The sequence below is a fragment of the Mesitornis unicolor genome, unplaced genomic scaffold (genome assembly GCF_000695765.1).
Source record: "Mesitornis unicolor isolate BGI_N332 unplaced genomic scaffold, ASM69576v1 scaffold53864, whole genome shotgun sequence".
NCBI lineage: Eukaryota > Metazoa > Chordata > Aves > Mesitornithiformes > Mesitornithidae > Mesitornis > Mesitornis unicolor.
This window is the reverse complement of record NW_010179100.1, coordinates 1,941-16,705: the sequence shown is the minus strand read 5'-3', so window position 1 is coordinate 16,705 and position 14,765 is coordinate 1,941. Positions and strand designations below refer to the sequence as shown.

The following is a 14,765-nucleotide window of genomic DNA, read 5'->3' as shown; positions in this document are numbered from 1 at the left end:
GCTGCCGCTGAGTCCCGGCCCGGTCCTGCTCTGCTCGTTGGGTTCTGTCCCCGGCTCCGGGCCTCGACCTCGTCGCGGGAGAAGCCCCTGGCCTCAGCGCCGGTCCCTGGGGCGGTGCTGGAGGTGGCTGCGTTGCCCTCAGCGGCTCAGTTTGGCGGTTTTGGAGCGCTGAGGACTGCCAGGAAAGTCCTGAAGCTGCACTGAGTGTGTGTGGCCCAACAGGTTACGTGACTGGTGGCAGAGGTAGATCGGAACCATCTTCTGCCTTTTTTTTCTTCCTAGTTTTTCTGTTTTATGCTCACTGCAACTGAATTCGTTAGAGCAGCTTGGGGGCAGTTGCTTGAGGTGTTGAGCACAGTTCCCTGTGTGTGTTTAGCACGGCATAGTCCTGTATCTGTGAGGTGGTACAGCGCTGGCTTTCTCGTGGGCATAACGTGCTTTTACCAATAAAGAAACTTTTCAGTGAAGTAACAGTGTTGTTAATGGGCCTCTAAGAACAGCTCAAAGTAGGCAGGTCACAGGGAAACTTAAGCTTTTGCAGTTTAGGATAGTGTAGAATTATTTGTCATAACATTATGGTAACACCCTTTCTTGAAGCCTGCTTTCCAAGCTACCAAGCAGATGTTCCCAACATAAGCTTGTGAGAGCAGAGCAGGAAATTTTGGTAAGGGGAAACCTGACATCTGTTCTCAAGTATGCTGGATGTGCCTCCTGAGGATAAACTGAGCAGAGAGTAACGCCCTGATCTCACTGTATAGCCTTTCTTATTCTTGGAAAAGCTCTTCATTAGCTCTTGTCAGGCAAAACACATTTGCTGTTCCAGTCCCTTACTTTGAGCATTTAAAATAAAACTTTTCTAGGCACCGTTGAATACTCACAGCCTGTTATTTTTGTTTTACCCAGGGGAGACTATCTACGATGCTGCAAATTCTGTTACCCGTTATGCGCTTTTGTTATTCTTGCTGCTTGTGTGGTAGCGTGCGTTGGCTTAGTCTGGATGCAGGTGGCTCTCAAGGAGGATCTGGATGCAATAAAGGAGAAATTTCGAACTAGTAAGTATAAATGCAAACTGTAACTGTGCAATTTCACGTTTCCTTTGGGCAGTATGAAGAGCTTTAGTTGCCCACCTGCTTATTGAAAGTCTGAAAGTACTGAGTAGACAAACTGCCCCTGAATTGAGGAGTCCTCCGAGCCAAAACCACTCAGAGGCCGGGTGAAACTAAAGCAAACATTATATATTCTTGCCTGCTATATATCTGCCGAGGAGCAGGGGGACACTGGACTAGGTGGGCCTGTAGTTGCTTTTACATACACTTCTAAAATTCTTGACTTTGGTCTTGGGAGCGCTCTCTTCCAAAGGAAACCACTACTAGAAAAGAAGTTCTGGTCAGCCCCATAAAGGCAGTGTGGGGGATTTTGATGCATCCTTTAAAAAAAACTAATGGAAATAATGTTTTTTTAAAAACCTCTAATTCTTGCTATGACGTTACTGCAATTTGAACGTTCCTTCAGTATTATGTCCTTTTCATGTGCTCTGAATGTTTATCTTGCTTGCATTGGCCTGTTCTTGTTCAGCTTTTATGTTGTATTGCATACAGTGTGGAGTTTCATCATTAATACTTTGAAATATGGAGTTAACGTGAAGCATTTGTCTTGTGGGTCTCAGGTTTTCCTTGTTTATGTGAGATTTCAATATTACAACTTCTGTAGTGCTGAGGTATAATAAATGGTGAGATTTGCATGTAATGTAGACTCTAAGATCTCTGTACCTCACCTCTGGACACAGGATATGTTTTGGTGCCTTATTTTAGTAGTGTTTAAAATCTTACATTAAAAAAGGCAAGGATAAGCTGAGGAGCTGTGTGAGTGGAGCAGAAGAGTGTGAAGCTTAAGCATTTACGTAGTCTCCAACTGCTTCAGGAAAGCTAGGTAGTTACATTTTGCCTGAGGAGCACCACTGTTGATTGTGGGTTTTGTCCAATAGCTTTGGTCCTCATCTTAAATTTTTGTAGCCAGGACATGAAAATGACCTTAAAAGTAAGGCTGTTGAAATAGTTTTGAAAATTAGGAGGCTGTTGGGGCTTGGAGGGAAGCAGAGAACTTGATTTGCTTGTGGTGAAAGAGGTGTTGAGGAAATGCAAGTAGAAGTTCTTTGCTGTTGGTGTTTAGGGCTTCCTGCTTGGGTGTGTAACTCTGCTGTGAGGTGGGGAGTTGTCTGCCGAGGTGAAACCTGCTGCATGGGAACAAGAAAAAGCATTGCTGATACCTCTGAAAGTTAGCTGTAACTGGCATCCAGCAGTCGTGGAGGTTACCTTCAGTTACAGGTGCTGCTTTGTGGCTGTGAGTGTACCACACAGCTCCTCAGTAGCCGTTGCTGTGTTTTGGGTAAGCTGAATGCTGCTCTTCACAGACTGGTCTGCTCTGAGTATGTGCTGGCACTAAAAGTTTTGCGTGATGACAGCATTTGTTGGCTTTGGTGTAGTTAAGTTTCATCGCTCCTGTTCTACATAGACCTCTTTGTTACAGCAGTTATCTCAGAGCTTACTGTCTGACAATTACAGATGTGCTTGTTTTCTCCTTAATAGCTGTGACGGAAAAGCCACACGTTTACTGGTTGGTCTAGTGATAAAATTGTCTCAGATTTCCTTGCTTTTGTAATAATGTGCTTAGAAGCTGCACGGAAGTCTCATACTGAGAGACAACATTAAAAGCAACAGCAAAAAACCAGGTCTTACTTAACCAAAAGTATTGTTTGCATCTTGAGCAATCAGTGCAGATTACTCTGTACCTAGAAATGACTTTTAGGACTTGTTTCAAGAAAAGTGAAGTGCACAGCCTTCCAGTTTTGTGTATTTGGGCATCCACTCCATGGGCACAAAACATTCCTGAAGGTTTCCCATTTTGATTGGATGGGTCATGCAAGAAGATTTGTTGGGGAGCTGCCAGCTGTGTACGACGTAGGTCCCACTGCTCTTGGTGGTTTGTGGCCTGAATGATGGTGGTTTGTTGTGGAGCATTCCAGTGCTGTGTTACAGGGTGGAGGTGCAGGTTTTGGAGAACTCTGTCATCCCCATCTTGAAACCTTTATTTGTTTCCCAGACCTAGAGATACAGGGTTGCCTAACAGCGCTCGCAGCTAAACAGCTTAGTCACTGCAGACCTGGAAGAGCTGCATTACTGAGGCTCGCTTGAATTGGTTTGAGCTGCATGTTTCCCTCTTCCTGCAGTATTAATTGCAGTAATAACTGACTTTATTTCCAAGGACCTTGTTTACTGATTTGTTTACCAACAGATGCTAGTGTGTAAGCCTATGCATTTTTTTCAGTTGTCTTTCTGTCACGTGGAACAGCTGTAATCACATTAATCTCTTTGGAATTCACTTCACTGTCAGCAGCCCCTTTGCAGGCTGGAAAAAGGCACTGAGGTTCATTTCCCGTGCCTCCTTTGCCCTGGTGCTGTTGGCAGTCCTTACAGTCCCATTACTATTTCATGTGCCTCTGCGAAAGTCGTGTAAAAGAACTGTGCTAAATAAAGACTTGCTGAGGCTTGCCAGAATGACGCTGCTATTGCAAAGTGTTAAATTTAGTGTGGTCTCTCTGCAGACATTGGTACTCTTAAAACAGAAGAGAGCTGTCATTTTGAACAAACACTTAATTCTGAATTGGCAATAAACCCGTATGTAGAAACTGTTATTGCCTGCTGCAGATGTTGCTGCTTGTGAGTTGTGTTCTGCCTTTAAACGCTGTTTACCTGGAGTTTTGAGGATTTTTACAACTTTCTTTTTTTAGTGGAATCTAATCAAAAGACATCATTCCAAGAAATTCCTAAACTGAATGAAGACTTGGTGCAGAAGCAAAAGCAACTAGAACAAATTGAGACTGGAGAACTGGGGCTTAATAAAATTTGGATAAATATCACAGAGCTTAATAAACAGGTGAGTGGGATCAGTGCTTGGTTTTGAAAAATAATAAATTATTCCATTCAAATTTATTTTTTCAGAACCTGCAATCAAGTGCAGTTAGCTTTTATCTAAGGACATTGGTGACCATATGCTAAGCTTCTACTTTTCAAGTTAAAATGGAGTATAAGCCACATCATTAAACAAGCAAAAAAAGTTTGAGCATCTAGTTGGAGACTGATTGCAAAGTAGAGAAATTATGCAACTTGTGGAAAGAGCTCAGGCAGAAATGAGAAGAACCTGAGAACTGTACAGCTCTTAATCTCCCTGCTGAATGATTGTGATGTTTGTGATGAGAGATTTGACACTTCAAATTTGAGTGTGTTTGCAGAAGTTTCATAAACGTGGAAAAGCGTTACCCAAATGGGTGCCTGTGAAGTGCTGGTGTCGCATGAATACAGAATCTGTTAATGCACGCTTGGAATCTGAGCGGCTGTAAATCTTAGCTCTGTTTACGCAACTACAAGTAAGCCACTTAACAGAAAGCTGTTTCCTCAGCTGCTCTATTAACTCACGCTTCAAACAAAGCATCCAGCAAGGCTCTTACTGAAATTCTTGTCTCAGAGGGTGAAAGTTCGGAGCTGCTCACAGTCAGTGGTATCAGGAGGTGTGTGGTGCACTCTCCCTGACACTGGTGCTTTGGGTTTAATCTTTGAAGTATTGAGGTGCCTGCTCAGAATGGCTTTTTCTCACTCCCTTGAAGTGGTTAAGTGCTTAATGGAGCACAGAAATATATTTGAAAATTTGGCTTGCTTTCTTTGGCATCTGACAGTATGCGTTATCCATAGATCCTTAGGTGCTTTATTAGACTTTTAAAATGCTATTATCTGCACCTGGACGTTGAAGATACTTACACATGATTCTTACAGGCCCTTGAGTAACTTTAGGGTCTTAGCCAGTTCTTCTGGGGATCACAATTTAGTCGCTGTTTGTTTTTTCCATGAATTGTTGGGATACGCTGCTAGGAATTATTTCAGCCAGTATTCACAGCTGTGGAACCAGAGACTATGCAGGCCAGTGGATCAAGGTTGGCCTCGTGTAAAATTAGAAACTCGCCAATTTCCTGGGATTGTGAAACAGCTTCTTTTAACCAGAAGACAGCGGGTTCTGTCCACTTCACTTCTGTGTTGTCAGATGCCAGGAAAACAAATAGTTTTGTTCGTTTTGACTGCTTATGGTTATGAGTTGATCTTACAGTGATAATGTTAGCAATTAATGACCAGCATGTAATTGTTTTTAATTTATTTGGCAACTTCTCAGTTGGAATAAATAAGTCATCGTGAAAACCTGTTGAAGACAGTTGACAGAAATTAAGCTTCTTGCTGTACCTCAGTTCCACTTCTGTACCAGGTTTGGGTGGTACCTGCAACTTCTCTGTGTGTTACTCAGAGAAAAGTTGTATGGCTTTGCTGGGTTTTGCCAGGCAGGTTTGATTGCTAAATACGTAAGCAGATGACTTTTTTTTTTCCCCACGTAAGTGCTTCTTGCACAATTTTTCGAATCTTTCTTGAGCAACAGGCTGTCTCTAAGGGGATGAATATAAAATGGACAGAGGGTACCTTGTTGAAAAGAAGGGGATTCTGTGGCTTTCATTCAGTCTGAGAAAACCTCCAAAAATCTTGCTTCTGTTGCAAGATGCAGAATATTTTTCATGTAGCCCAGGCAGGACTTCTAACCTAGACGGACATGTTTTGTGTGGATGTACGTACATTATTTTGTCTTGCCTTTTATTTTAGTGTTACAAATTAAGTCACCATTTTTTGAGAAGATCAGAATCAGGATCATGTTGGCTAATTCCAAATATTCCTCTTTGGTTTTAGATATCTCTATTGACCTCAACAGTAAATCATCTCAAAAACAACATAAAGTCTGCTGCTGATTTGATTTCTCTTCCTCTCACAGTAGAGAAACTTCAGAAGGCAAGTACTGAAAGTGTGGTTACTGCTGAACGTGTTCTGTGCTGCTCTGAGCTGCAGCTGGGTTCTTGGGAACAGTAGTGACAAGAGGAGTTACTCGAATTGCTTGTGAGAAACCCTTGCTTCTCTGTCTTGTTTTTAAACTGTGCTTCATTTACCTGATATTGTATGGTCCTGTGATAATGTATGGCAGAACAAAAATTGAAAGCCTTTGTTGTCCCTTTCTGGGGATGAGTTTGTTCACATTATGTTATCACTTCTTTATCTTGGATCTGGTCTGTCTGTCTGTTTTCTTCAGGTTGTTAGTATCATCTAAGACTCTTGCAAAAAGTCTGTCTGCAGTTTTACAGCTGTGGTTGCAAATAGGTGATCTGTGATTTCTGTCAATAGTGTCTTACTGTGTGGCTTAGCTGAGCATTCCCTATGAAAGAGCTGGCCTGTTTTGGTGAGAACCAGGGCTTGTTGAAGCTTCTCTGGCTGTTCCATGGCAGTCCTGTTATTTAGCAATCAACATTTATATTGGGATAACACCTAATGTCAGCTCAGTCATCTCTGTGGCTTTTATGGGTTTCCACTCCTCGTCATTTCGTATCCCAACAGAATTAATGTATAATCAACAAGCTAGCCATAGGCAAAGCAATTAGTGTGGTTTGGCTGATCAGACTGCTAGGATTTCTTTTTCTGGGAGGAGTACAAAGCTATTTCCTAAGCTTCTAATTTGCTGTTACAAGCTCAGTTTTCACTGTGTTATATCAGGAGTAAGTCTTAAGGTAGTTCCTAGAGTCCAGAACCTGCACCTACTTTATATAATACGTAAAACCTTGGTGTCATCTTGCTGCCTTCAGTACTGTCTGGACAAAGTATTGGGGCCAACAGGTTTCAACTTGCAGTGATCTGCTAAGCAGCAAGCCTTTTGCATGTTGGAGTAAGTCCATCCTTGGTCACGCTTTGTGAAAATCAAAGATCTGGAGTCCTTTCAGGCTGTGCTGTTGATTCTAAGTAAGGTGTTAGATGTGGAATCTGTTTCCACTGCTCTCTTGATGCCATCTTGCTCTCATTTATGTTTTGGAAGGTTGATAAAATAAAACCAGAGCTGGAAACCTTCCAGGAGTTATATTGTGAGGTATTGAGTGTAGGAAAACGATTGAGGTTTAAATACAATACTTTTTTAATGGTTTATACGTGTCATGTCAATGAAAAACAGTACGTTTCAAGACTTGGACTTCTTTTTGACCTCTAACTGCATGCTGCACTACTTCCTGTAACACAGAACAACTTCAGTGGGTGTAGGTGGGTAGCTAGAGGGTTGTTTCAGTGCCTTAAGAGCTTATGAGCATAACAGGGTCATAGAAAAAGGGGATTTTTAGATGGGTTCTGTTTGTTCTAACGACTGAAGAAAGTATTAAAAATAGAATGAGAAGCGTAGGGGCGTGCTCTGTCTGTTACTGTAACTTGCACTGGTGTTTGTGGATCTCCTAGCTGACAGTCTGTTTCCAAGTGTTGTGCTGTCAGCTGCTGAAACACCCGCACAACTTTACAGAATAGTTACTTTTTGAAGTTACAGCCGGGCTTGGGGGAGTTCACGTAGGTGAAGACAAGGGAAGGATGAGACGGGAGTAGTCAGAAGCAGACATAGCTGTCACAGCATTCTGTACCTGTAGAATTCACAGGGTCTTTCCTAATGCTTCAGAACAATTATTTCATTTTAAAATAGGCAATACTTGAAAATCTAATCTACAACCTTTGGCAGAATAGTTCTGCGGTGTATGGTGTGTCTGATGGGTAGCCTTGAAAGACCAGGCAGGACAAATTGGTGGTGTCAGCATCCTTATATTCAATACAAATACTCCATGTAGAGAGGAGGTTAGATGTCTTCACATCAGAATTTCTTTAAATTAATGCTGAGACATTTGTATTGTTTTGGGAGTGGGAGTAGCAACCTCAAAATTTTGGTTATCTAGCTTAAACTCTCATGGTGTAGAATCTGTCACTGTTTATTGGCCTGGAGGTGCAATGGGTGTAATTTGTGGTTTTGTCTGCAAAGGAAGTTCCAAGTGCTCCGAACTCGCGTGTGTATTTTTGTGGCAGTCCACGTGCACTTTTACTGGCAAAACACTGTTTGGCAGATTTGAAACTTTGGAACAGCACAGTTGAGGAAGGCTGAAATTTTTGTCTACTTCTTTCTTCCAGACTGTGGCAAACATAGGTAGCACCCTTACCAGTGTTTCTCATGATGTTGAAAATATCCAGACAGCTATTGAAGAATACAAGAAATCCATAGAAATACTCCAGAATGATGTGGTAAGAAAAGGCACTGATTTAACACTGTTTTAAGTAGTTACCTGCCTCACATGAAGCAAGTTTCAGAACCGTGCAGAGTTTTGCCTTATGACTTCGAAATACTTGTGAAGTTTTAGTTGGTGCTGGTTGGTACATTAATACACTGCTAATCTCATAAGCCCTGTGTGGCATCTCTTGTATGGTATCAAATACGTGCTTTTCTGTAGCCAGGATTGTTGGTTGCTTCTGTATTTCCTATCCTGCAGAGTTTTGCTTCCTGCTACACAGATGTGGAGCCTTTAGAATCTCTGCTTCTGTGTGATGCAGGTTACTACTTATGGTAACTGTCTGCACTGTTTTTGAAACTGGGGATGGTGGAAGTTTGTTGATTGAGTTCCGGATGAATATAAGGATGAAATTACTGACCATCTTTACCACAAACTACTCACTGTACTTATGCTGACCTCTCACCTGGGCTTCACTGAGTTAATAAATAGTTTGCCAGCTAAACTGTAATACAGCATTACTTTAAGAATATTTGCAGATAAAATCTAAATTAGACTCATTATAAGACTTAATTCAGTCAGTGGATGCTATGGAAACATTGCAGATATGCCAGTGAAATGTGTACTGCAATATGTCATTAAAGGGAGAAGATGTAATTTTGGGGGCTTAATTAAAATTAATTTGCACCGTATGTGTTTGAAAGAGAGAACTTCCTTAGCTACAGCCTGCCAGTACTGTAGCTTAGTATTGTTTTTACGGATGTTTAGTAACATAATTTTCTACTTCTTTCCTTAGAAGGAGTTAAAACAGATGCCTTCACTTCCCCCCACTGTTGTGCCAAGGACTGAGAGAAATCAGACAGAAAGTTGCAGACAGGTATTTTTCTCCCTTGCATATGGATTATTGGTACCAGTATCACTGATACTGGACTTTTTTGTGTTTTGCTGTAGTGTAATGTACAAATAAGTATGTTTTTATCAAGACAATGTAGATAGCATCCTTCAAAATGAAAGACAAGATAATTCAGCTGTAGTTTGTTTCTGTTCATATGCAAACAGAAAAGTATTCTAGGCCAAGACTTTTTTTCTGTTCTAACTGGATGAGGAGCAAAATGACTGGAACTAATATAACACAAATTATAGGTGTACTTTGCTCATGTAAATGGAAATGAGTTAGTCTTTTATCAAATGGATTTTATGGCCGGTACTTGCCAGTGTGAGCAAACTTGGGAGTGGCATCTGTTGAGCCACCCTCAATGTAATGAGATGTGGAAAGCAGGGATTCAACAGCAAAAAAAAAAATCAAAAAAAGATACTGTGTGAATGTTTAAGGTAATGATGTGGAATGGAATGACTGTTTATTTACATCTAATGCAGTCGATGTCTTCCTCAAAAACAAATCTTGTATATAAATACGCCTAGTACATGCTTTCTTGGGAAACATGGTTGGTGTGGTTACTAAGCTTGCCCTGGAAAACTAGATGAATAGGCTTTCTGTGTTTGCTGGCACAGCTGAAGTGATTACGTTAGCAACAAAGGTTAGCCCTGAGAAAGAATTTCAGTTTCAAACTTTGAAAGCTGCAATAACTTTCTGGAAGCTTCCAGTTGGGTGTTGATGGAGAGCCAGTTTAAAGTCTGCCTGATGAAACTGGGTCACTCACCATGTTGTTAATAGCAAGAGTGCTGCAGAGGCTGAATAAACTGACATGTTCTGGTTTTATATTTCAGGAAAGCCAGTCACTGCATGCAGCTTTGGAGGAGCTAAATAATACTGTAGTGGTCTACCAAAAGTTGAATGACATCAAGGTTCTAAACGTGGAGTCAGCCATTGGCAGCCTTAGCCGGAGGGTTATGCTGTTAGAAAACTCTCCCCTTGTTGTGAATAATCTGGACAAAAGAGAGAACTTGTCTTTCAATATGGTAAGTATTTGATGACTGAGTGTCTGCCTGGGCTAGTGGTGTCAATAATTTCTGTATGCTACAGATACAGCTTTTCAAACCTAACTAAAGAAAATGTCAGACTGAAACTTGAAATGCTTAGGATTTAATTATAAAAGGCTGGAATTTGTTCTGTATTTCTAAAAAGTTGACCAACATTAAGAGTATCTTTGAAGTTGTCACTTCTTCCCTGCAGAATGTACAGAAAAATGTTCCAAACACTGATGTTTAAGACCTGGGTAATTGCTTAATGGGCTGGGATTCACAAACCTCTTCAACCGTGTTTTAAGAAGGCACTCTGGCATGGATCCGTTAAGAACACTGAGGGAGCTAGGTGTGCTAAACACTAAACATGTTCGTAAATACTTCCAGTGCTTTCTGTGTACCATATTGGGGCCAATCCCCGAGAACATGTTCTGTATGTTTAGCAATAAGGAACATGCTGATGTTGCTGTGGTAAATTGCATAACCCACTGTCTCTGTTTATTCTAGTGCATATTTGTCCTGTTTTTGCTGCTTCATGCCTGCCAGGTTTGGAGGAAAGAAACTCCATTGTAGGAAATAATAAGCACGTGAATAAACTTGGCTCTCCTCCATTTTTCCTGTAGGGGAATGATGCAACTACCTCTCTAAAAGTGGAAAATGAAGATCAATTAAATAATGAAACTCATTCAAATAAAGAACTGAAGGTAAAGTAAGGAAACAAATTACACTAGATTAGTAGAGCATGTCATGGTCTTTGTAATTGTGTTTTAAATGAGACTTAAGTGAGGAAAGATCTGCAAGCAGGCTTATCTGATAAATTTACTTTAAAAATTCGGAGTAGAAGGACAGTTTATCCACCCCATTTCAGGGACAGAGACTCAATTAGGATGGAAGAAAAGTTGTAGTGTAAAGTCTTGCCATTAGAGAAACTTTGCACTAGTGGAGTCTAGGGATTGATGAAAGCTGCTTCTCAGTAGTGATCTGAGGACTGGCTGCGAGCAAGTTGAACAGACTAGCTGAATGGCCAACTTAGGGGCTGGGGCTGAGGTGAGCTTCCATCTCCTGGAAAGAAGGCAGATGAATGAACTGGCTGTTCTGGTCTTGGATTGATGGGAACTCAACTTGTCATCGGGAACCTCCTCATAAAAGGAACAGAGGAAGTCCAGATTAAAAAATGTGGTGGTTTTACTTTGACAGAAGGTAGTCAGTACAGTAGACAAACATTTAGAACAATTATGCAGTTCAGTTGATGTATAAATGTTCGCTCCAAGCATGTTTGACCCTTGTTATGATTTTTCAGAGACTTGCGTATTTATATAAGAAATACAGAAACTAAGTGTCAGCTTCTTTTGAAATTGGTGTCTGCAAAATAGTTGCCTACTTTTCAGGTGGAGGTACTGATTCTGTTGTTTTCTTACAGACCATGTGAATTTATTCCTTACGTCTTTACATAGGTTGTTTTTTAATTTTTTAAGTCTTGTTTATAATTTTAAACTTGATCAGCCTGGAGACCTTCAAGTCGCTCCAGAGTACTTGCATATGTTACTTCTTTTCCTGATCTTCTCCATCTACAGAAGGAGTACTTTATAAGAATTTTTTTCTTTTTACATATGCAGGAAACAGGAACTAGAGATACTCAGGTATTAAAACTAAGAGAGAAGCTTCAGCTGATCAGTGCTCTCACAGGCAAGCCAGAATATGACCTTGAGACATCAAAGAATGGTGAGAATGTCATGTAATACTAATCCATAGACCTGAAACTTCGCGTGTAGTTCAAAGAATAACGAATGTGGATTATTTAGACTGTTCCTTAAGATTGTTACTGAAGATAATTTCAGTTAAAGTGGTAGAAAGCTGATGGCTCTAAACCAGAAAGCTGTATATGCCCATGAAAGTTTGAAGGTGACTTTCCTGTATAGCAGGATTCACATGCATCAATAGCTTGTATTTGAAGGCATGCAGTGATTAACTTGTAGAAATTTATACTCAGTAACATCTATTTTTGCTTTTTGAAATCTAAGTGTGACACAGAGGAAAGGTCTGTGTCTGGGCTGACTCATCTCAGTTCTGCTGTATATATTAGATAGTGCTGAAGATTTAAAATACCTCATTACAGTAGAACTGTGCTTGTTGCTACTTTGCTAAGCAGCAACTTGGAAGTTTAGAGGCTGCTGTTGGGGAAGACAGATACCTGCATTGACAAGGTGAAAACAACCCAGGTGGGCAGATGTAATTTGCTTAATAAAGCTTGTTCAGCACTTTCAGGCTGGGAAGTAGAAAGCACTTGTATGGGGTTATTCTTTGTATGGGGTTTACAAATATACATCTCCTAGTACAGCGTGAAGGATTCAAGCTGTATAACTGTCCAGAAAAGATTTATTCCTTCTGTTCCTCCAGTTATTGGTAAAAGGGGAAAACACTGCTGTATTCTGAAACGATTTTGCAGCATTCTTATACAGAGCATCTGTAATGCATAAAAAGCTTTATTGTTTAGGGTTTTTTTGGTGCGTTGTTGTTGTTGTTTTTGCTAGTTGCAATTCTGTGGAATTAGTAAGACTAATAGAAATTGTTTTATAACAGTTGAAAGTAGTTCGAGTACTACAGCAAAGCCCACAGACCTTTCAAGGCTGGCTTCAAGGTCAGCTGATGACAACACGGAGAGTAATGGGCAGCTGAGACATCTGTCCTTACCAGGAATTTCCAGCATCAAAGGTATGTCCTTTCTAGGCTGACCTTATCTTTTCCTGACTATTCCATGTAAATGTTTAGGAGATGAATATAACTGTAATTATGGTAATGTATCCAGGCATTCTGGGAGAAGTGAGGTCAATCTTAAAAGCTTGAGAGCTACAGACTTTAAAAAAAATAGTAGTGAAAAAAACCCACAACCTAAAAGAAGTGAATAGCATGTGAAAGAAAAACTGAGATTTAAACAGGGGTGTGCGTTATAAAGGAATTATAATTGAGTGTCCAAGTACTATACCCAGTGCCCCAGAGACTGGGAGAGAAGTCAAGGGCAGAATTAGGATGCTGAAGGAAAATGAAGTAGGTGTGAGTGTGTACTCTTTGAGGTTTTTTCTTTAATAGAACACTGCCTGGTCAAATGAATGGTTTCTGGATCTTGCTGTTCAGTCTCTTCAGCTACTGAAAGGAGAATGCTTTGCATCAGGAAATGAATGGACACTTTTCCCTTTATATCATCTGTGCTGTTGGTATAGCAACAGTTCTTCAGAGCCTGCTTTTGTGGAGGATAACTGCATCTGTATGCAGTTAGTGATTGTAGAATGGGCTATTAGTCTTGGTCAGGAATAGGGAAAATTGTTTTCAGGTATAATGTAACTTGATCCAGAAATACTAATTTTTTTTCTCATAAACAGTTCCTGACAGCTTGTGACAATGCGGAAGGAGAACAACACACTTGGGGATGCTTTATTTAATTACTAGGTAGTAAGACATAATGCAGTAAAACTGGAAGAGCAGCTTACAGGCTATTCCTTTGTAGTTAAAGCAGCTACTTTTAAATCCTTGTTCTCTTTGCAGATCTTCAGGATTTGTTTGAAAAAGCCACTGAAGATGCTGATGGAAAACTGTCATATGAAGATCTTCAAAAGCTGCTTGGCTTTACTGCCCAAGAGTCACAGAGCTTTAAGAAATTTGACACAGATGGAGACGAGAAATTCTCATTGCAAGAACTGAGATTAGCTTTAGATGTATAGGACATATTTAGAAATGTGATACTGCTGGATGCTGCTGTAGTGAAAGGAAACTACGGGACATGAAAAACTACATCTGCACTTTCCTGGTGTTTTACTGATCTTCGAAGCTAAATTGCTGTACACGTGGCCACCTCTTTTTTTCATTTGCATTTATTGAAAATAAATTTACAAATTTATATGTCGATATGACATAATATTGGGACTGTGTTAAAATCCAGAAAATTCCCAAACTTGGAAACATTTTCCTCTCATTCTTTCCTTTTCAAGGGAGTTTTGTTTTTAATTTAAAATGTGTACATACTAAAATAAAAATATGGTTTTATATTTCACTGAAATTTGCCTTAAATTAGAGAGCTGCACTTTATGTAGAGCAGAAAGAAATCTGTCTTGTAAAGATGGGCTTTTTCTGCTTGTAAATATTTGAGATAGGGTAAATTATGCATATTTAAGGAGAAGATTGTGTCAGGGGCTGTGTTGGTAGTAAGCTCTTTATAATGAGACTGAGCCTAAAAGGGGTGGTTAAGAGCTCCAGCTAGATTTCTGACTTTGGCTATATCCATGAGTGAGTTTGGACTTGGAGGAAAGCAGGAGTGGTAAATCATGCCCATCTATAGCAGGATTTATTTTTAGAGGGAAGAGTTGAAAGTGTTTTTATATCATGAGCCTACAGGGGCAATTACCTATCAAATGCTTGGGTTGTCACTTCAGCATTCTTTTAGCTTTGCTGTTTTGCATCCAGATTACATTTAGTGAGATGAGCCTATCTGGTTTTGTTTTCGTTTTTGGTGGGGTTTTTTTTTTAAAGCTATTTGATAACTTTAACAGATGCTTCAGAGGTGAAAGTCTACAATAGGGCCTGCTGAGTAGCACCAGAGTAGTTCATGCCTTGGGTACCATCAGTGATGTGCTGATGGTCTGGCTGACCAGTCACTGGAGATCTTTTGAACAAGGTTACTGCTGCTGCTTGT

The 14,765-nt window shown here is 40.3% G+C and overlaps 1 protein-coding gene across 1 annotated transcript; it reads left to right on the top strand.

The window, feature by feature from the left end:
• The first annotated feature begins 997 nt into the window (after window positions 1-997).
• Window positions 998-14,232, top strand: EFCAB14 (EF-hand calcium binding domain 14). The gene is made up of 10 exons (XM_010182639.1): window positions 998-1,052; window positions 3,788-3,933; window positions 5,778-5,876; window positions 8,064-8,174; window positions 8,958-9,035; window positions 9,887-10,078; window positions 10,705-10,785; window positions 11,698-11,803; window positions 12,662-12,793; window positions 13,622-14,232. The coding sequence occupies exons 1-10, from the start codon at window positions 998-1,000 to the stop codon at window positions 13,795-13,797; spliced, it is 1,176 nt and encodes a 391-aa protein (XP_010180941.1). The 3' UTR covers window positions 13,798-14,232.
• Window positions 14,233-14,765: the final 533 nt, after the last annotated feature.

Coding starts and splice junctions, on each gene's coding strand:
- EFCAB14 (XM_010182639.1), top strand. CDS start 998: ATGCAGGTGGCTCTCAAGGAGGATCTGGATGCAATAAAGGAGAAATTT. Junction 3,934..5,777: donor TCACAGAGCTTAATAAACAG/GTGAGTGGGATC, acceptor CTTTGGTTTTAG/ATATCTCTATTGACCTCAAC. Junction 11,804..12,661: donor CCTTGAGACATCAAAGAATG/GTGAGAATGTCA, acceptor GTTTTATAACAG/TTGAAAGTAGTTCGAGTACT.